The sequence below is a fragment of the Tachypleus tridentatus genome, chromosome 13, assembly GCF_004210375.1.
Source record: "Tachypleus tridentatus isolate NWPU-2018 chromosome 13, ASM421037v1, whole genome shotgun sequence".
Lineage (NCBI taxonomy): Eukaryota > Metazoa > Arthropoda > Merostomata > Xiphosura > Limulidae > Tachypleus > Tachypleus tridentatus.
The window spans coordinates 54,611,201-54,629,070 of NC_134837.1; the positions used below are offsets into that span (position 1 = coordinate 54,611,201).

The following is a 17,870-nucleotide window of genomic DNA, read 5'->3' on the forward strand; positions in this document are numbered from 1 at the left end:
GGTGTTACTTATGAGGGTTCCTCACTTATCAGACTTAGCATAATATGGTGAAAAATGTAGTGGTGATACTGTCAGTGTGGTTCAGGTTACTCCTAAAACAGCTAGGATACCCTTCTCCTGCAACTTGAGTCAAGGTGAGCACATCCCTTATGGTCTGATCGTGTTCTAACCACACTATACTTACTAGCTCATTGACCAGTTGTGTACAAGTGCTTGGATATACATGTTCTTATTCTGCCTATACCTGTGGCACTTGAAATTTATTTACCTCTTGCCCCTTTACATTTAAGGTGTAGCGAAGATGTTACATGGTGATGCTATCATGCACCATCATATCAATCATTAAATAAATGGGAGTTAGCTCAATGCTAATGGCAAGTAACTCTCAGACAGACATGGAGGAAATATAGTCATTCTGTGAGAAGAGGTATCTTTCAGAAACATGTTTTTTTTTAGATTGAGATAATGATAACTTTGGGTACTGCTTTAAAAATATTTTTGTGTTTATTTATTTTGTTTAAACTCACCAGTATCCTGGCTAGTAAGTTTGAAAACTTTTCATTTTGCTTTTATACTTTATTATAAGTTTTAGTTACATTTGTGGTTTATACAAACAAAACTAACAAGCTCACTACTTAATGTTCATGTTGTTATACGAGTCATTGAAACCTATATTTGTACACCAATACAAATACTTTGTTGACTTCAATATTCATATTAAACCCAATATTGTATTATTCCAATAAATACTCTATTTCCTATTGGAAGTAAGTGCCTGATAAATTTCTATTTCTTGAGGAAATTAAATCTCCATGATGCATTTAAACCACTGTTGTATATATTTTCCGCAGGAAATAAGTCAATTTATTTTGTTCAATGCTGTGTTAATGTTAAATGCTTTCTATAGTAAATAAGTCACTGGTCTAGTTTCTACAAGAATTAAGTCATCACTAGGTCAAACATCAAAATGAAGTTTTATTGTAATGACATCAGTATCTTATGCTGTTAAGTCAGTCTTCTGGTACTTATTTTCTGTTGCTTGCATAATTTTTTAAAGTATAACTTTTTTAAAGTTCTTAGTTTAAATTTTTTTTCTTGATATTTCCAAATAGGTTTACTGAAACTCATTCTGGATGAACTTGGTAGAATAATTTGTTAGCTTTTCAGCTTTAAAAAATAATTTTAAAAATTAAAGTGGTATATTTAATTTATGGTCACTTTCTCCAATCTTTTATAATGTAAAGAAGAATTTTTTTTATATTTGGGTATAACTTAAAAATCACTTCAAACAGAACAAAATAAAGAGCTGAGCTGTTTGAAATATATCATCATATCATACTTGATGTTTTAAATTCTAATTCAGTATATTTATTATGCATTTCTTTTGTTACAAATTTTATTCAAACTTGGCATTTTATACATTTATACCATACAAACATGTGTTGAATTATCTATTATTGTTAGTTTTTAATACAAAGTGTTATGTATTAACCTGATTCTGCAAAGTGTAATTATATTTTTCATTCACAATTAACAATTTTTCTCTTCAGTTGAGAAAAATGCTTCAACATTTCAGTTTATGCATGAATGTCTTTATCTCTACTCATTAAGTGGCTGATTGGGTTATAACTACCAATCAGAACTCTGACCTACAATTACAAGAACAGTTGTGGAGAGCACAGCTACTTAAGAAGCTTTCTACTCAACTACTGAAAATTGAACAACTGAGAAATGGTGCCTTGGTTCTGAAGAAACTCCTTGAAACTCTTAAAAATGGTAATATTGATGTTAATAAAAAAAGTTGTTTCATGATATGATAAAAAGTTTAGATATTAATAGTAAGTCTAGGAATGTACATAAACTGAAAATAATTTATAGAATTACATAATAACTAGCTCAAATACCCATTGTTTGCTTGGTGAAAGGTGTGGGGCCTTCCTTGGTTGACCTGAGAGGGAGGAGTTGGCTATGAATAATTTAATTTCCTGGGGAATCCTAAGAGATTATGCCAGGTTTGGTGACAATCATTTCAGTTGCTCACCAGTTGCAAGTAGAAACACACACAGATAGTTCAGATAATATTTAACAAACTTTTTGTTTTTAAGTGTAAGAAGCTGGCTTAAGTGCTTTCAAAATTTAAACTTTATATAATATATGTTATGTATACTAACTGCATATGAAATTGTAAACACATTCTGATTATTATATGTTTACATATATGCTTGTTTTACATATTTTTAATCCATTTCAACCTGGTATATTGTTTCAACATTAAGTTTTAAAAACTTTGTTTGATCTCTACTTCCAAATCACCTAGTAAACGAAACTATAACTGAAATATGTAGGTTATAATTTTGTTTTGATATAAATTTTAACATTTGTTCTGGATAATGTAGTAAACATTCTAACTGGTAACGTGACTTTTAAGTTCTATGAATAATCAGAAATATTTACGTTTCTCACTTGTTTGGATAAGTTAACAAACAAAACTGCAAATCTACAGTCTTTGTGTGTGTTTCCTGCTTGTGTTTAAATAGTTTAGAAAATGAAACTGTACTCTTTATTTTACAGTTGTAAACCTTGATTGTTCTTATGCTAGCTTCACTCTGACATAAGATAAAATAATCTTCTCTTTTCAACTTAGAAGAGATGTACAGAAGGAACTTTTATCAGTAAGATAAATATCTATTCATATTACTTTGAACAACGTATAAAGATATTTTACTCATGAATTCCATCAACAGATTGGCTAGTGCTAATAAGAGTTTTCTGTAGGCATGATAATATGTAAATCAGTGTATTTGTATACATATTACAAAACAAATTTTATATTTAAAGTTGTAAATTTACTTTTAGACATATCAGAGAGAAGTTATTCTGCATAACTTCTGAACTGGTTTGTGATTCTAAATGAAGCTATTTATGATTTGTTTTATGTTATATGCCAAGAAATACATTGGGGAGATGTAAGATTTTGTTTGAGTATACTTACATAAAAAAGTCTTGCTTCTCATTTCAAAGCCCATGTTTATATTTGCTAAGAAAATCGTTTCTCACTTGATTTTCCTTTCCTTTTTCTATTTCTTTTATTACTACATTTTGTTATAACTTTTTATGATATCCCGTCATGTGATTTAAAGAGTAATGAAGATCAGCTTTATAATAGGCAAAGTTTAAACACATTGGATATATCAGATTATAAACTGTTTTCAGCAGTAGAGAGTGAATAAAGTGGTAAGAGCAGTAACAGGTTTGTGTGAAAATGATTAGAAGTAGATCCTGCAGGAAATAACAGTGGAATGTTTTGAGAAGCTTAAGACTTAAGAACAAACCATACAATCAGGGTATTTTTTTATAATTTCTTTAGACATTGTTTTTGTTCCTCAAAATGTTTTTGTACTAGATTATTTGTTTGAAACTTTTATTGTATCTGCTAAGCCTTGTTAAATTTAGAGTATTCTGAAAATGTTCTGACACAAATTTGTATTTATTTAACAGTATTTTTAAGTTTATTGTAATCAAACAACATCAATAAATAAAGAATTTATAGTTTATTTAAAATAAGCTATCTTAATTAGAAATAGATTAATCTTGACAGAGAATATTGTAAGCAAAAAAATATTTTTCCTAGCCTGATCTGGCTACATTGTTACAAGTCGAGTCATAGGACATTAAATAATTGTCATTCTTTGTTGTTGTTTTTTAAATGGAACTCTCTTACAATAAGAAAAAATAAAATAAAATATCTTAGGTGTCTTTCTATTAAAAATGTTTTACAAGATTTTGTAAACTTTATAGTAAAAATGAAAGAAAAAGTAAATGAAATTATTTGATTTTGCTAAAACAAAAACTAGATACTCCACAATGACCTAAAATAGTCTTAAATTCACTATTACAGAACAACACAGTTTGACACTTTCAACTTTCTGTTCTGCAGTAGTAGATCTAAACTTTATTTTAAATTACACAGTATTATGCATTTATCCATTACTACATAATGAGTTTTTTATATTACGTTTTGCATAGTTTGCTGAAGTATTTCTATTGTGAGAAGGAAAAAATCAGGTGTGTCAATAACACCCACCTGGTTCATAAAGAGTTAAGTCATACTGCAAGGATAATTTTGTATAAAAGTTATGTTTAAATATTGTGCTTAGTGAAAAAGCTTTGAAAAAAGAACTTGTTAAAAATTTGATTATAGAAAGAAATTTTAGTGTAGTTATTTGGTGTTGAATTTAATCATTTTATATATACATGTATATTTATATGTATACAAACACGTTTTATCATTTTTGTATTTAAAAATACAATGTGAACATGATTTGTTTGAGCTATAAATATGTTTCACAAGGTTGATGTGCAAGATAGTAGATGATGCTTTAAACTAAAGTGCAGGTCTTATTAGCAGTGTTTATTTATGTTAATGTTTTTTCAGTACTCTGATACACAGTTTTTTAATAAATACCTGGTATTTTGATATGTGAAATAATTGATAACTTCTAATTAAGTTACTTTGCATGATTTATCAATGTAAGTTTGTAGTTATAACAAACTTTGTATTAGTAAATGCAATATTATGCTGATTTTTCATTTAATACACTTATTATTTTTAGATTACAAAGTGTTATAAAACAATACAGGGTGGCACGTAAGTCTCTACCCATCCATGTATTCTATGTATTCAGTGTATCTGTGTGCTGTCCCTCATTCTTGCTGCATAATATTATGGAATTCCATGTTCTGTAAGACATTTTCTTCAACATGGGCTTACATTGGCCATATTTCTCTGAAAAAAGAGAGACAAATTTATAATACATGCGTAATTGAATATAACATAATAACAGTACTTTAATACATCAGGCTGGCTTTACTAAAATACAAGAAATACAGTTCATATATTATTTAGAAATAAATAAAAAAAACTATTAGTTTTTAGCTTGATTTTTCTTCATTGTGAAAAGTGTTTAATTTTATTTGGTTCTTTAATTTTCAGACTTAAGTGATCCCAAAACCCAACAGAACAGGACTGAAGGTAATTCAAGTTTTATTGGTATTATTTATGCTGTTGACTTTACTGGTAACAAATTTATGTTGTTCTGTATGTTTAGCCAAAACACTTGTACTAGCAGACAGCATTGCTATTGAAACAACAACAAAAAATGTTTTTTTAACTACACCCACCATTTTGTACTGTAATACGTATAATTTTTATATATGATAGTTTTTTTTAATGTTGCACAATGTTTTCAGTGGTAAATTGCTGAATGAACAATTCTTGCTTTACAGTTAATATTCTCTTATTTCAAACTATTTTTTATAATATATTTAAAAACAAACAAAATAATTCATGGTGACTAAATTTATAAATTAATTTTATTGAACAAATTTTTTCTGTCATTTCATTATAGAAGTTAGTATTTAAAGTTTTTATAAAAACAAAGTATTGTTTTTTGGTAACTTGGAACAGTTTGGAGAATGTATTTTTTTTATATATATTTTTATCATAAACATCCGTAAGTGGGACCAGGCATTGTTTGGTGGTTAGTGTACCTAGATTTTAAATCTGAGGTTTCATGGATTTTGTCTTCTTGCCACAGAAATGTGCTTTACACTCTGGGGTTTTGAGTGTAAATAAGAATGATGGTCAAATCCCAGTATATTATTTGATTAGATTTTGCTGTGGTTGTCTAGCTACCTTTTATCTAGTCTATCAGTTCACAGTTTTGTGTAGCTTTGCATGAAAATTGTGAAGCAAGTATTTGTGAGAAGTGATCTCATTAGAAAAATGTAGATTTTGTTAACATTTGAATAACATTCCTAATTTTAAGAACTAAATTTGTATACACTATTCCATGTAGAAAAAAGAATTGCATTTTATTTAATGATTTTACTAATCAGTGTTTTTTTAGAGAACATCAGATTTGTTTGAAGTGTGCTTCCTTGACTTTTTCAGATTATGATACAACTTGATGGAATTAGTAACCTTTATGGTTTTAATGTTTCAGGAATCAGTGGATTGTACAATCAGTACATTGTGAAATTACTCAATTGGCGTGACATGAATGAAGCTATTGCTTTGTATGAATATTTTCACCATCTTGGAGCATGGTTAGATCTGGATCGCCCAATCTTACGAGCCTTGATGATCACATGCATGCAACTAGATAGGATCAAGGAAGCCCATGAACTCTTTAAACGTTGCTGTCTGATGGGTGTCTATACAATGCAGAAAGTAATTGACTGTTATTTACTTTCATTTGTAGGAGACTTGAATTTGATAATCTGTATTAGAAGGCATGCTAAGTGAAAAGATATTCTTATGTTGGAGATCCCAGATGTGAAGATTCTTTGCAGTTTCTTGTTTAGTTTATAATCTATTACTATTTTTATTTTCTTAATATGCTTTAAGTTGCAAAATGCTGTTTCTTGATATTTCAACATAACAGTGAATTCAATGTAGCAGGATAAAAGAAAACACAAATAGGATGATAAAAAAAATAACTATGCATGTACTTTGTAAAGTGATTTTAAATTGGTTTACCTTGAATCAAATTTCTTACCTTTTTTTTTTTTTTTTTTTGTTAATCACTAAGTTTTTCAGGAAGCATAACATTGGTAAACATCCAAAATTTAGTTCTGTATATTTAGACATTTCTTTTAATTTCTTTAGATTATGCTTTACATTTAAGAAATAGAGAAAAAAGTGTTTCTTTGATGTTTTTTTAGAAGCTGAATTGGTATTTTTATTTCACATCTACTAGCCAAAGCCATTTTCTTTTCCACATTGTATCAAGATTCAAAGTTGTCTAACAGAGGAAGAAATCCATTTAATCTTAGAAGCTTATATTGAACAAATCTATAATTTGGTTCGAGTTACTCAAATCCCAGAACAGAAGTCACCTGAATTTGAAAATTTCTTCTCTCTGTATATTTATCTAGAGGTAAAAGCAGTGAATAATTTTCATAGCTATAATAATTTTCAAAACCAATTAACCAGTAAGTCTTTTAACATCAGATTTATATTATGACTTAGAACTAATTCTGATATGAGGCTTTTTTGAATCTTTCTAACATGTTTGTGTTATGCACATCTTAAAACATGTAGTATTGTCACATTTAGTTGGATAATTTTAAAAATCAGAAATATGGAATTGGTTTTTATAAGTTTTAATGTGTTGTGGTTGATAAAGCTTCAATAGGCAAGTTAACATTTGTATTTGTTTGTTATTCTCATATCTGTACATCTGATGTCCTTGTAATTTAACTCCTAGAGGTCTCTTGCCATGGATTTTTAACCCTCTTGCTTTGTGGATCACACTGACTTTGTGACTTCAAAGTGACTATTGGAGTTTTCATACAGTAACCTTAATATGTTTTGTCTTCATGAGATTTGGCAAGCTTTCATTAAACATTAAAAAATCCTTTCCTCTTTCATCTGTAACTTTTTCTACCCTGCCTCCATATACTTTCAGTCAATTTGACCAACTTTATAACCACCATAAGAAAATATAAAATAAATTAAAATTAACTTCTTTTTATAATCACTGCAAATTGTAACAGGAAATTACAGTTATTGATTCAAAATAGCTTAAGAGAAGGGAAAAGACCTAAATTCAAGGTGTTTTAGATATTTCCTTATAAGATTAAAAATTTTAAACGTTGTATTAAAATTTGACTTGGTAACTATGTTTCAATGCTAGTTTTATTTATATGCAATGATGATAAAGTAGATTAATTGTGAATGCAACTCTTAAAAAGTGATAACATGCAAGAGAGTTCAGTAGAAATTGAAAGCTTTTATAGTAAACCCGTGATTAAGAAATCATGTGAAATCTTTTTTAAAACAAAAAGAACTATTAGAAATAGAGTAAAGGAAACAAGCTTCAGTTGAAAGTATCGGAAAAAACAAGTTCTCTTTTAGGATCGTCTTTGAACATTTGATGAAATATTACTGCTATTAAGTTAGTTTTTGTCTGCCTTGTTTTACACTGCTTTACTTCCAAAAATACCTTTTTACATTACTGCTTTTTTTATTTAAAGCTTTTATTTTTATAAATTAATTATATATTTCTTACTAACTATACTTTATAGAATGAAAATACAGATATATTTAGACTAATTGCATTAGTATATAGAAAGAAAAAAAAAAAAAGAGCCAGTACATAAGAATTTCATAAAATTTAAAAGAAGAAAGCAGACATCTTAATATAATGCTCAAATATCAACCATTTAAACCTTTTTTTCCCAGAAAATAGATCTAGACCTCTGGATTCTCCATGAAACAAGGTTTAACCTAAATGTTTTTTTCATTGTTGTTGAGGTTAATTAAGTGTATCTCTTATCAGTGTAGCTTGATATACCAGTTGTTTTTGTGTTATGTAGTAAGATTTGAAACTTTTAAGTACCTCATTTTCAATTTCAACATCTGAGGCATTTGTTCAGATTTTTTAAATTTTCTTTTCTTTTCTCTGAAGTTCTATGAAGATAAAATATGAAAAACTTTTAAATCAGACCACTGTTTATTTGGTCAGAATTTAAATTGTTCTGTAAATTTAATTCTCTTTTTTCAGGAAGTACAAACTGAAGATACTCGTGGTATTTTGCTTCTTGAAAGTATATCTTCAGCACTCTTTAATGTTAGAGAAAGAGTTAGCTCTGTTTTAAGCTGTCGGCTGACACCTTCTCTTGAATTATCATTACTTGGAACACAAAATGTGTTGATTGTTAACCCTTATTGTTTGTATCGACTTCTTAAAGCTTGGGACAGTGTGAGTGTTATAAAGTTTATCTTCTAAAATTTAATTTCTAAGCTTTGATAGTTTTACCCCTGAATGCCCAATAACATTAATTATTGCATATGGGAGTTAGACATTCATAAACAGATGTGTAGATTTATATTTTACTGTATCCCTGAACAAACTATGTATTCTTATTGATTAGTGTCCTTATAATGGCTAGTTTAAAAATTAAGTGCAATAAATTTTAAATTTAAGGTTTACTTGTTTAGAATTTATAAGACAGTTGTTTCCTAAAACAGAGTATAAATGTTTATTCAGTTAAGAAAAAAAGTAAATTTTTAAGCCCTATAATCATGTTCAATTGTTAGTCACTAAAAATATCATTTTGTATTGATATGTTAGACTAGAATAATTCCAGGAAACTGATTTTTGTAACATCATATTACACAGTATATTAATATTAACTGATTTTATATCCTTCAGGTGAGGACTATTACTATTTATCCACTTCATCAGAAAAGTTACTTATCTTTTGTACACTTTTCTTTGAAAATCAGTCATTGAATTAACATTTCATCACTTACCAAGTTTTACCAGATTTGTGATCATATACTACTACTAAAATTTTCTTTAATATTTCCTTTATTTCATATTTTTGATAATTGAATTTCTTATCTCTTAATGACAGTTGAACATATTTGCACATCCATTTCCAACTTTTCAAACAAGGAAGTTGCATGCATCATCAGGGCAGTTGCAAGTGGTTATGCAGGATTCTACTGAGGCTCATAGTTTTGGCAAAAAAGACACCTACCCATCTTGTGAAAATTTAGAAGTTTATTCTAGAGATGTTGAGAGTGAAGAAAATACAAGAAAAATGTGTACCTCCAGAAGTAGAATATTAGACTTTATGGGCCCGTCTTCAGGCTCTCCTTTAAAACTAAACATTTGTAAGAAAACTGATTTTCTAATACCTGCTCCAGGAGATTGGAGAAGTAATTCTACTGATTTTACAAGTTCTGGCATGATGGAAGTGGGAGTTAATGTACCATACCATTTAGGTAATCGAGCCATGGTGCCTGCTCTCTCTCTCCAGTTAGGAAAAGGAACATTAAATAATACATTGAAGAATAAGAATTACAGAAACAAGATAAATAAAAAGAGACTTGTAAGAGGTCATTTTCCTGTGACTAAAGTGGATTCAGTACAATGTACAAATGAAACTGCTGTAGGTGTAGAGTCTTTAGCAAACTTCTGTTCAGGAAAACCAACCAGAATAAAAGAGGTAAGTAATAATTTATCGGTTGCACCTAATTGTGTGAAAATAGAGAAGAGTGGTTTGATGACAACCCAGATGAAGAATAAACAAAATAAACCTGCACTAGAATCTTTAAAGGTTCATTTGACTTCTTCACATTTGGGGGCAGCAAGGATGGTAACAACTTCGGAACAATGCGATTCCTTACCTAATGAACATTTGGCTGTAAAACATTCTGGTCCTGATGATCTCAGAAATATGGATATGTCAGTTAAGAATCATTTATCTTATTCAGTGTCACAAATGAAAGATTTGTCAGCAGCAAATATCAGAAGGCAAAGTACAGTTTCAAAATGTCAGTCAGTGAATAGAGCATCTCGGATATCTTTCTTAACAAGAAAAAACAGTTATGTTACAAAAAGTGATGTTTCTAAGAAGGCTGTGTCTATGAGTCACCCATCTACTAGTACAGCAGGACAGTCTATAGGTATGTTGTATGAATATTCTGATAATTATATTTGTCTTAATATTTTTAGAAATATTGCATTTGTGTTTAATATTTTTTCATCTTCTATAGTATTAATTTTATATCTATTTTGAATTGCCTATTTTTGCTGGTGCTTAAAGGTGTTTTAACATGTTATTCACATGTCATATCTGATGTAATAAACATTTGTCTTTCCCCCCTTTAGTACATACATGTATAGAATTTTATCATTAGTGGTTAGGGTAGGTTGGTGTTATTGAGTATAAGAAATTTTTGTATGTGCAGTGGTCTAGGTTGAAGGTCAAAGTTTCAGTAAGTGCTGTTCATATAAAGGAAACAATCTGTGAGAAGATATAGATCATCATCAGTTTGTGTAAAATGTATATTTGCGTGGAATTTTGTAATGAAGATCAGAGTCAAAGTTTGTCTTTCATATCTTATAAAAGCTAAATAAAATTATGATAAAAGATTAAATTATGTATCTTATCTGTGTTTTGATAGTTAGCAGATAACTATGTTGAAGTACCAGAAACTTTGGGAATTTATTCATAATATCAGAAGTTCAAGATAACCAGTGGGACCCTGATCTTATTTTCATCTGCAATAAATAAGCACAGAATAATGAATGTTACAGGAAATGGATGTAACTGAAATTTGACTTCAGTAGTCACCCATATATTTGAAATATCCAAGTTAAAAAAGTGTAGGTCATTATCTGATTGAAAGATTTGTATTACCACTGTTGTGGTTTTACCAATATTTATATTAAGTTGGGATGCATAGACTTCTCAAGGTTAATGTGTTAAGTATGAGAGAGGAACAACAGCTGAAACCAACAAGAAGTAATATGTTCCTAATGGGCTTATCATTTGTTTTTACTGTTTAGTTTCTACATTTTGGTGAGGTTGCTTTCAGGTTGTATAGACCAAAAAGTTTTAAAAAAAGAAATACACCGTAAATGCTTGTAATAAATGTGGTCTTCATGAAAGAGGGAATATTGTATTTGGAATATTTATAACAAACTTTCTGCTGAAATATGCTTGGTACCTTTCAGTCATTTTGCATTGATTGAAAGCCATCAAAATTAGTTGTTTTTCTTTCAAAACAAAAAATCACCAAAGTCTAACAATTATGTGCTCAATCGGAACAGGCGAGTTATAACAAAACTTGGATTTTTTTTATGGGTGATAAAAAATGACTCATTTTGGACTAAACAATAAGCTACAGTTACCTGAAGCAGTTTGAAGAAAATATGAAAACCTAAACTACTAATTTGAAACTGTTGCAGGTAGATGAAGCTCATTACATTGTCTAAAATGAAGTTTAATACTGACGTTACTTGAAACAATTTAAGCATTGGATCACTTTGTCATAGATGTTATAAAAGATTTGAAAAAGTCACTATTTTACTGACACTTTTAAAGAATTTTTATTACTTGTATCACATTTTTTGCGTGTGTGTGTGTGCACGCATGTGTTTGATGGTAATATATTTACCAAAAATTACTTTAACAAAAGGAGATTTATTTTGTGATACTGTTTAAACCATTTAATATATTATTAAAACTATACTAAGAGAATTTGTAAGATTAAGCAAGACTTAAAGTATTTTAAATTTTAGCTGATAAATTACGAGGATAAAAGCTTAGAACTAGAAATCTACTTTTCATTGTTGTTTTTTTAAGCTAATAATTTTCATCATTGATTTCCCATCCTTCTTCCTAATTTTATGTTTCAAATATTCCTAAAGTTTTTTCTACTGAAATTAAAATGTTATCTCAGCAGGTTACACATCATGTTTCTTCTACTCATACGTCTGCGTGTTTCAACTTCTTCTGAGACAGGAAGAACATATACCAAGAGAGTGTGTGTCTAATTCTGCTGCCATATATGTATATGTATTGATGTTCTAGTTATGTAAATTGCTACTTATTTGACAAAGTATTCTCTAAATTTGTTTTGTTGGGTGGTGGTTGTAATTTACCAGCATATAAAATAGTAATACTATGCTCCTAGGTCCTCTCATGATTTACAGACCCCAATATACTGATTAAGTTTCTTCATTATCTTTAATTACTTCTATAGCTATACAAAGGGGGCTCCATACCTCATAACAAACCTCATTAAGACACCTGAACATGGTTCATGATAATGAGTAAGGATATGGCCATAGTTCAAACATGGTGACCATAGGGTACTGAAGGGGCCAGGAGCACAGTATGGGATATAAGATTCAGATTTCAACAACTTTGACAACCTACTCCTAGACTTCATCATAGTTGGATACTCTTTTAGGTACACTTTAACCCCTTTTATAGTTACCTCAAAATGTGTGTTTGGGTGATGGGGGAGTCATAACTAAAAACCCACTTAGAATGCCTGTGGTACCTGAACATTTGTGGCATGTTTAGTCACATTAGCTTGTGAGTGAGAGTATGAATGGACATAATTTCAAACATGGTACCTCCAGGATACTTAAGGATGCCAAGAACATGAAGTACAATGCCAGATTAAGATCCAGCACTCCTATAAAACTGCTTCTAATTCATCATCATGCATGTATTACATGTTAAATATTTTAGCCCACCAAAGATAAGACTCTCAGTGAGCAACACCAATTTTGTATGCAGATTTAGTCCTACCAACTCTGAAATTGTTGAAGTTTTTGTTGTTGACCATTCACAAATATGTAATGGAATTAACATATGGTAATGTTTGTTTATGCTTGCAATGTGATACTAGAGTATTAGAATCCTTTCTTATCTGTTTATTATGTTGTATAGTTAGGCGACAATATAATGATCATACAAAAGTACATTTTGGTGGTGCTTCTTTCTTTGAATTAAGAAACAGAATTATTGTTTATATTGTTAGAAATCTGAAAATTGGCCTAAACACCTAAAGCTCACAAACATTTGAAGAGTTGTCTTTTCTTCACCACTTTTCAGCACTAATAATTTGGGGTATTTTTGTTTTTTTTTACTTTTGTCATCACTTGCATTAATACAAGCAGCTGTTCTACCTTGTAGTGCTTTAAAGTATTATTTTACTTTGAAAGAGGCAACTAACAGATACAGAATAAATACAAAAACCAAGATGTGCTATATTAGTAGTTTTAATGATTAAATGTTATCTGTGTGTTTAATACTTAGTTCATTTTATTTATTGTTAATAATTTAGTGAAATCTGCTTATACTTAAGCAATTCCTTATATTGATGTATTGCTTTCTAGAACCAATGTGCATACAAAGTCTTTTTCTGTTGCTCTATTTGATCAGTCAGATGTGTTTAAACAATAGCTGTAGAGGTAAATGCTGTTCACTGTGTATAACATTGATAAACATAAGGATCTCATTAATTTCAGAAGTATTATGGTAGTGGAATCCTGTGATGCAGGATTATTCCCAAAGAAAAAGCGAAACAAACAAACTTGTTTATCAAGATAGTTTCTCAAGTTTATCTGGAGTAGAAAAATTGGGAAAAATGCCCGCTAGCAAACAATAGTTGGACAAAATCACACTATACCTACAAAATCAATGCACTAGGATTGCAAACTATTGGATTTGGTATTTGTTTACCTTTTTGTGAGCTCTTGGTCTCAGAAAAGAGCTAAAAATTTGCTTGAAGTGGTAACATGACTAGAAAAATTATATACTCTAGTTCAATGAAAGAAGGATAAGTGGTGTGAATGAATCCTTTATCATGCTATTGTGAATAGATGGGAAGATTAAGATGTGGCAGAAACTAATGCATCATTTGAAAACCTTGGTTGGTGGAATGTCCAGCTAAAATGGCTTAGGACCTCTTATTCCCTTGAAAGGAGTCGATAACATTCAAGGAATATCTAGGCATCCTGGCCAGGCAGGTATACCCAACAGTGTGGTTTTAACATATCCAGACATAGGTGGATTGTTTTAAGACACATTGCCATATCTTTTGGCTTGTATGATGCAAGCTGGATTTGGGGATGTGACATAGATTACACTCATCTTTTATGGCTATCCCAATTTTTTTTATATGAACATAATTGAGCATTTCAAAAAGTAGTGGTGCTAAATATTGCCAGACGTATCATCACTGTCATTGTTAAAGACAGATGGTTCAATCTCCTTTTGTTAGGTGCATTCTGTAACTTTTATCTGGTTTCCATTTTAAGTACACTTGCACTAACTGTTTTAAAGTTTAGTACTTTTATATCTCTAAAGCAAGTTCTAATTGTTATTCTTTTCTGGGTAACTGCATTTTCCATGTTAGTACCATAATTATGTTGTTCTGTAAACTTAAATAAAATTTATATTTTAAAAAACAAAACTATGCCACTAAACATTTTGGTTTGATTGATCAGTTTAACTGAAATAACTTTTTCAAACATTTGAAATAAATACCACATAGATGGGAGTAACTTCTATTTAAGTGAATGTGTGGTTTGTAGTTTTTATTTACATACATACTTTTGTTTGTTACAGGAATGAAGACCATTCCCTCACCTTCAAATTTTATGTGTACATTGTCTACTGCTAATGAACGAATTGTATTTGATAAGACTTTTAATTACTTAAAAACACAACTGCTTTGTCGTTCTGCAACCAAGAAACCTGAGGCAGAACTTGATGTTTGTGCTAAAACTTTAAGCTATCAGTTTATTACCATGGAGAAAAAGAGAGGTCCTTTAATGGTACAGAAGAGTTTGTTTAAAAGGTTAACAGATTTTTGTAATGCAAACATTAGTTTTGAATAAAAGACTTTTGTGCTTGTCAAATTTTGGCAATTAAAATACATTAAAATTGAAGCTGATATGAATCTCATGAGAAGAGCATTTATATAGAAGCTCAATATTTGTGTTCATTTTTTGTAGCATTTGAACAGAGCTATAAGTATTTGGTGCATTTTTCTGTATTGCTATTTGTTACGTACAGTAAGGTAACTATTAAAGTATGTCAGGTGCTCTGAGAATATGAGTAATATTATTTCCTATTATTAAAGTTTTTATTTTATTTTATAACACTTTCAAAGCAGATTGGTTACTTATGATACTTATGTAAATGTGAGTCAAGACACCACATTCATTTATAAATTAAGGTTATACTTAAATGTGGCTGTAAAATTTGTTTTATAAAGAAACTTTGTCCAACCCAAAATGGTTTAATATAATCTGTGTAAATGTGTTATATCATCATTCACTATAAGAAACTTAAGTTTAGTTTCAGTTGATTTGAAAACAGGCAAACTGAATTACCATATCAATCAGTTTCATAGGCTAGATAACAGATCTTTGGTCAAAATTGAATTAGTTGATATATGCAAGAAATAAAACAATGCAATAAAATTATTTTTCATAAGTCATAATTTTAAAGGTTCAGTATGCTTTAAAATGGTAAATAATAAACATTTTAGGCTTAAGTCACTTTAAGAACATGGCCATATGCACTTAATTATTTTTATCTAGAAAAATCTGTGACAGGAAATAGTGAGGATTGTACTTTAAATTCAAGAGGTATCTCATTAAGAAATTATCAAAAATACAGGACGTGATGAACAGTTAAAAAATAATATTGGAGAATTAACTAGATATCATCAAGCAGTGGATGGTTAACTAAAAAGGAACATCATAATCTGCTTTCCATTAAAACAGGAATTAAAAGCAGTAGTTTTCATTTGGCAATCTCTTTTGCATACAAAATTATAGTGAAGTGTCAAAAAGTAAGGTTAAAAAGATACTATTGTGAATTAGTGTGGGATAAATAAAATTGCTATTAGTAAGGATTGAATAGACCATTGTATTCTCAGACATCAATTTAATTAAAAAACACAACTGAGTTTGTACCCAAAGTTATATTAACTACCAAAGCTTTTGCAGGAATGTGCAGTTACTTTTAGAATATGTATGAGAATAATATGCCTTTCCATTAAATAATTTCCTATTACATTCGAAACCTTACTGAATATATAATATCCCTGAAGTGTATCTCTCAAGTAAAGTATTTTAACAAAATAAATAAGATTATTACCATACATAATATAATTTAAAGTACCTTATCTTTCATATATTTTCAGAAAGAAACTTTTGCCTCTTCACATAGCTTTACTGTCATTGATAGAGTTGGATCATTGTAAACATTTGGTGAATTCCTAGATTAATAGCTTAAGAAAGCTTAGCGTAAAATTTGAAGAAATCACTATTGTTAATAAATAACATGCATGGCATAACTGTTATGAAGTCTGTGAAAACCAGTAAGAAAGATAACAGACTTGTTTTTGAAAATGGTTTACTATGAGTAATTTTGTCAAAACTTCTACAATTCTTTTAAAAGTTACCTTTTCGAAAACTGAATTTCTCACTCTCTGTTTTCGTAAACTAAAGTTTTATCGATTTATATTGTAAGTTTGGATGTACTGCATGCTCCTAATACTGAATTCAGTTATTTTTTTATTTTTTGCCTGAAATGGTGTTAGAGTAATGTCAAAGTAGGCTTTTTTTATAAGCTAAAATTTTCCATGGAGGAAGTAAAGTGTATAATATGAAAAACAAACTTGTAGGATACAAATTATTTTTGTTCATTTGAAACTTTAAAATGTTAGCACATTTAATGAAAATGTGTAATAAACAAGTTTCTTCTGGTTAGATTAATTTTTTTTTTAGTCAGGTGGTGATAAAAGTTTAACAAGAAGTTAAGCTTTTTTTTCAAGTATTCAGGCATGTGTGTTTTACTATTGGTTTTGTAATCTTATAAATACAAGCAGAAATGAGGTTAATTTGTTAGATCTAATGCAATTGAAATATAATAAACATAAAATTAGTTTATAACAACTTTGGGTTGCTGTACTTTAAGATATGACTGTTGTTCTGTAGTAAAGGCAGTATTTGCATCCTTACGTCAATATTCATAATGTATTACTCCGATATAAAATATTCACCTCGAATTTTGTACTGATAAGTTAAGTTTTCATTTTAGTGTCATTATTTTCTATATGCCATTATTTTCACTTTTTGTTGTTTTTTTATGTTAAAAGGTAGATAAGTTACCTGTTCATACATTTGTATCAAAAGAGATGAGCATGTTTGTTTTGTAAAATAAGTAATAGTAAAATAAAAGAATGTGATTCATATTAAACTAACATTGATGACAGAATTATTTTGATGTCAAGCTGAAGCATTTTGGAGCTTTATCGGCGTTTGTGGAACTACCGTGTTTCTCCGATAAAAAGACCTACCCATAAAATAAGACCTAGTGTGATTTTTGGGGATAGTTTTAATATAAGCCCTACCCTTAAAATAAGCCCTAGTTAAGAGTGGCAGGAAGAGGAAAGAAATTAAAAAAAAATATATTAATTAGTTTAATAGTTAGTTAATTAGTTTGTTTAAGTATTAATCAGTTAGTTTAATAGT

At 29.3% G+C, this 17,870-nt stretch overlaps 1 protein-coding gene across 3 annotated transcripts in view; it reads left to right on the forward strand.

The window, feature by feature from the left end:
- Positions 1-17,589, forward strand: part of LOC143240221 (uncharacterized) — an 88,558-nt gene extending 70,969 nt beyond the window's left edge. The window contains exons 11-17 of one of the 3 annotated variants that reach the window (XM_076482339.1): positions 1,612-1,776; positions 4,994-5,032; positions 6,006-6,232; positions 6,762-6,941; positions 8,571-8,768; positions 9,427-10,483; positions 14,950-17,589. In XM_076482339.1, coding sequence (XP_076338454.1) covers positions 1,612-1,776; positions 4,994-5,032; positions 6,006-6,232; positions 6,762-6,941; positions 8,571-8,768; positions 9,427-10,483; positions 14,950-15,221 — 2,138 coding nt within the window. In that variant the 3' untranslated portion in view covers positions 15,222-17,589. The remainder of the gene's footprint in view (positions 1-1,611; positions 1,777-4,993; positions 5,033-6,005; positions 6,233-6,761; positions 6,942-8,570; positions 8,769-9,426; positions 10,484-14,949) is intronic. The other 2 variants (XM_076482341.1, XM_076482340.1) reach the window with 2 other exon arrangements.
- The last annotated feature ends 281 nt before the right edge of the window (positions 17,590-17,870 follow it).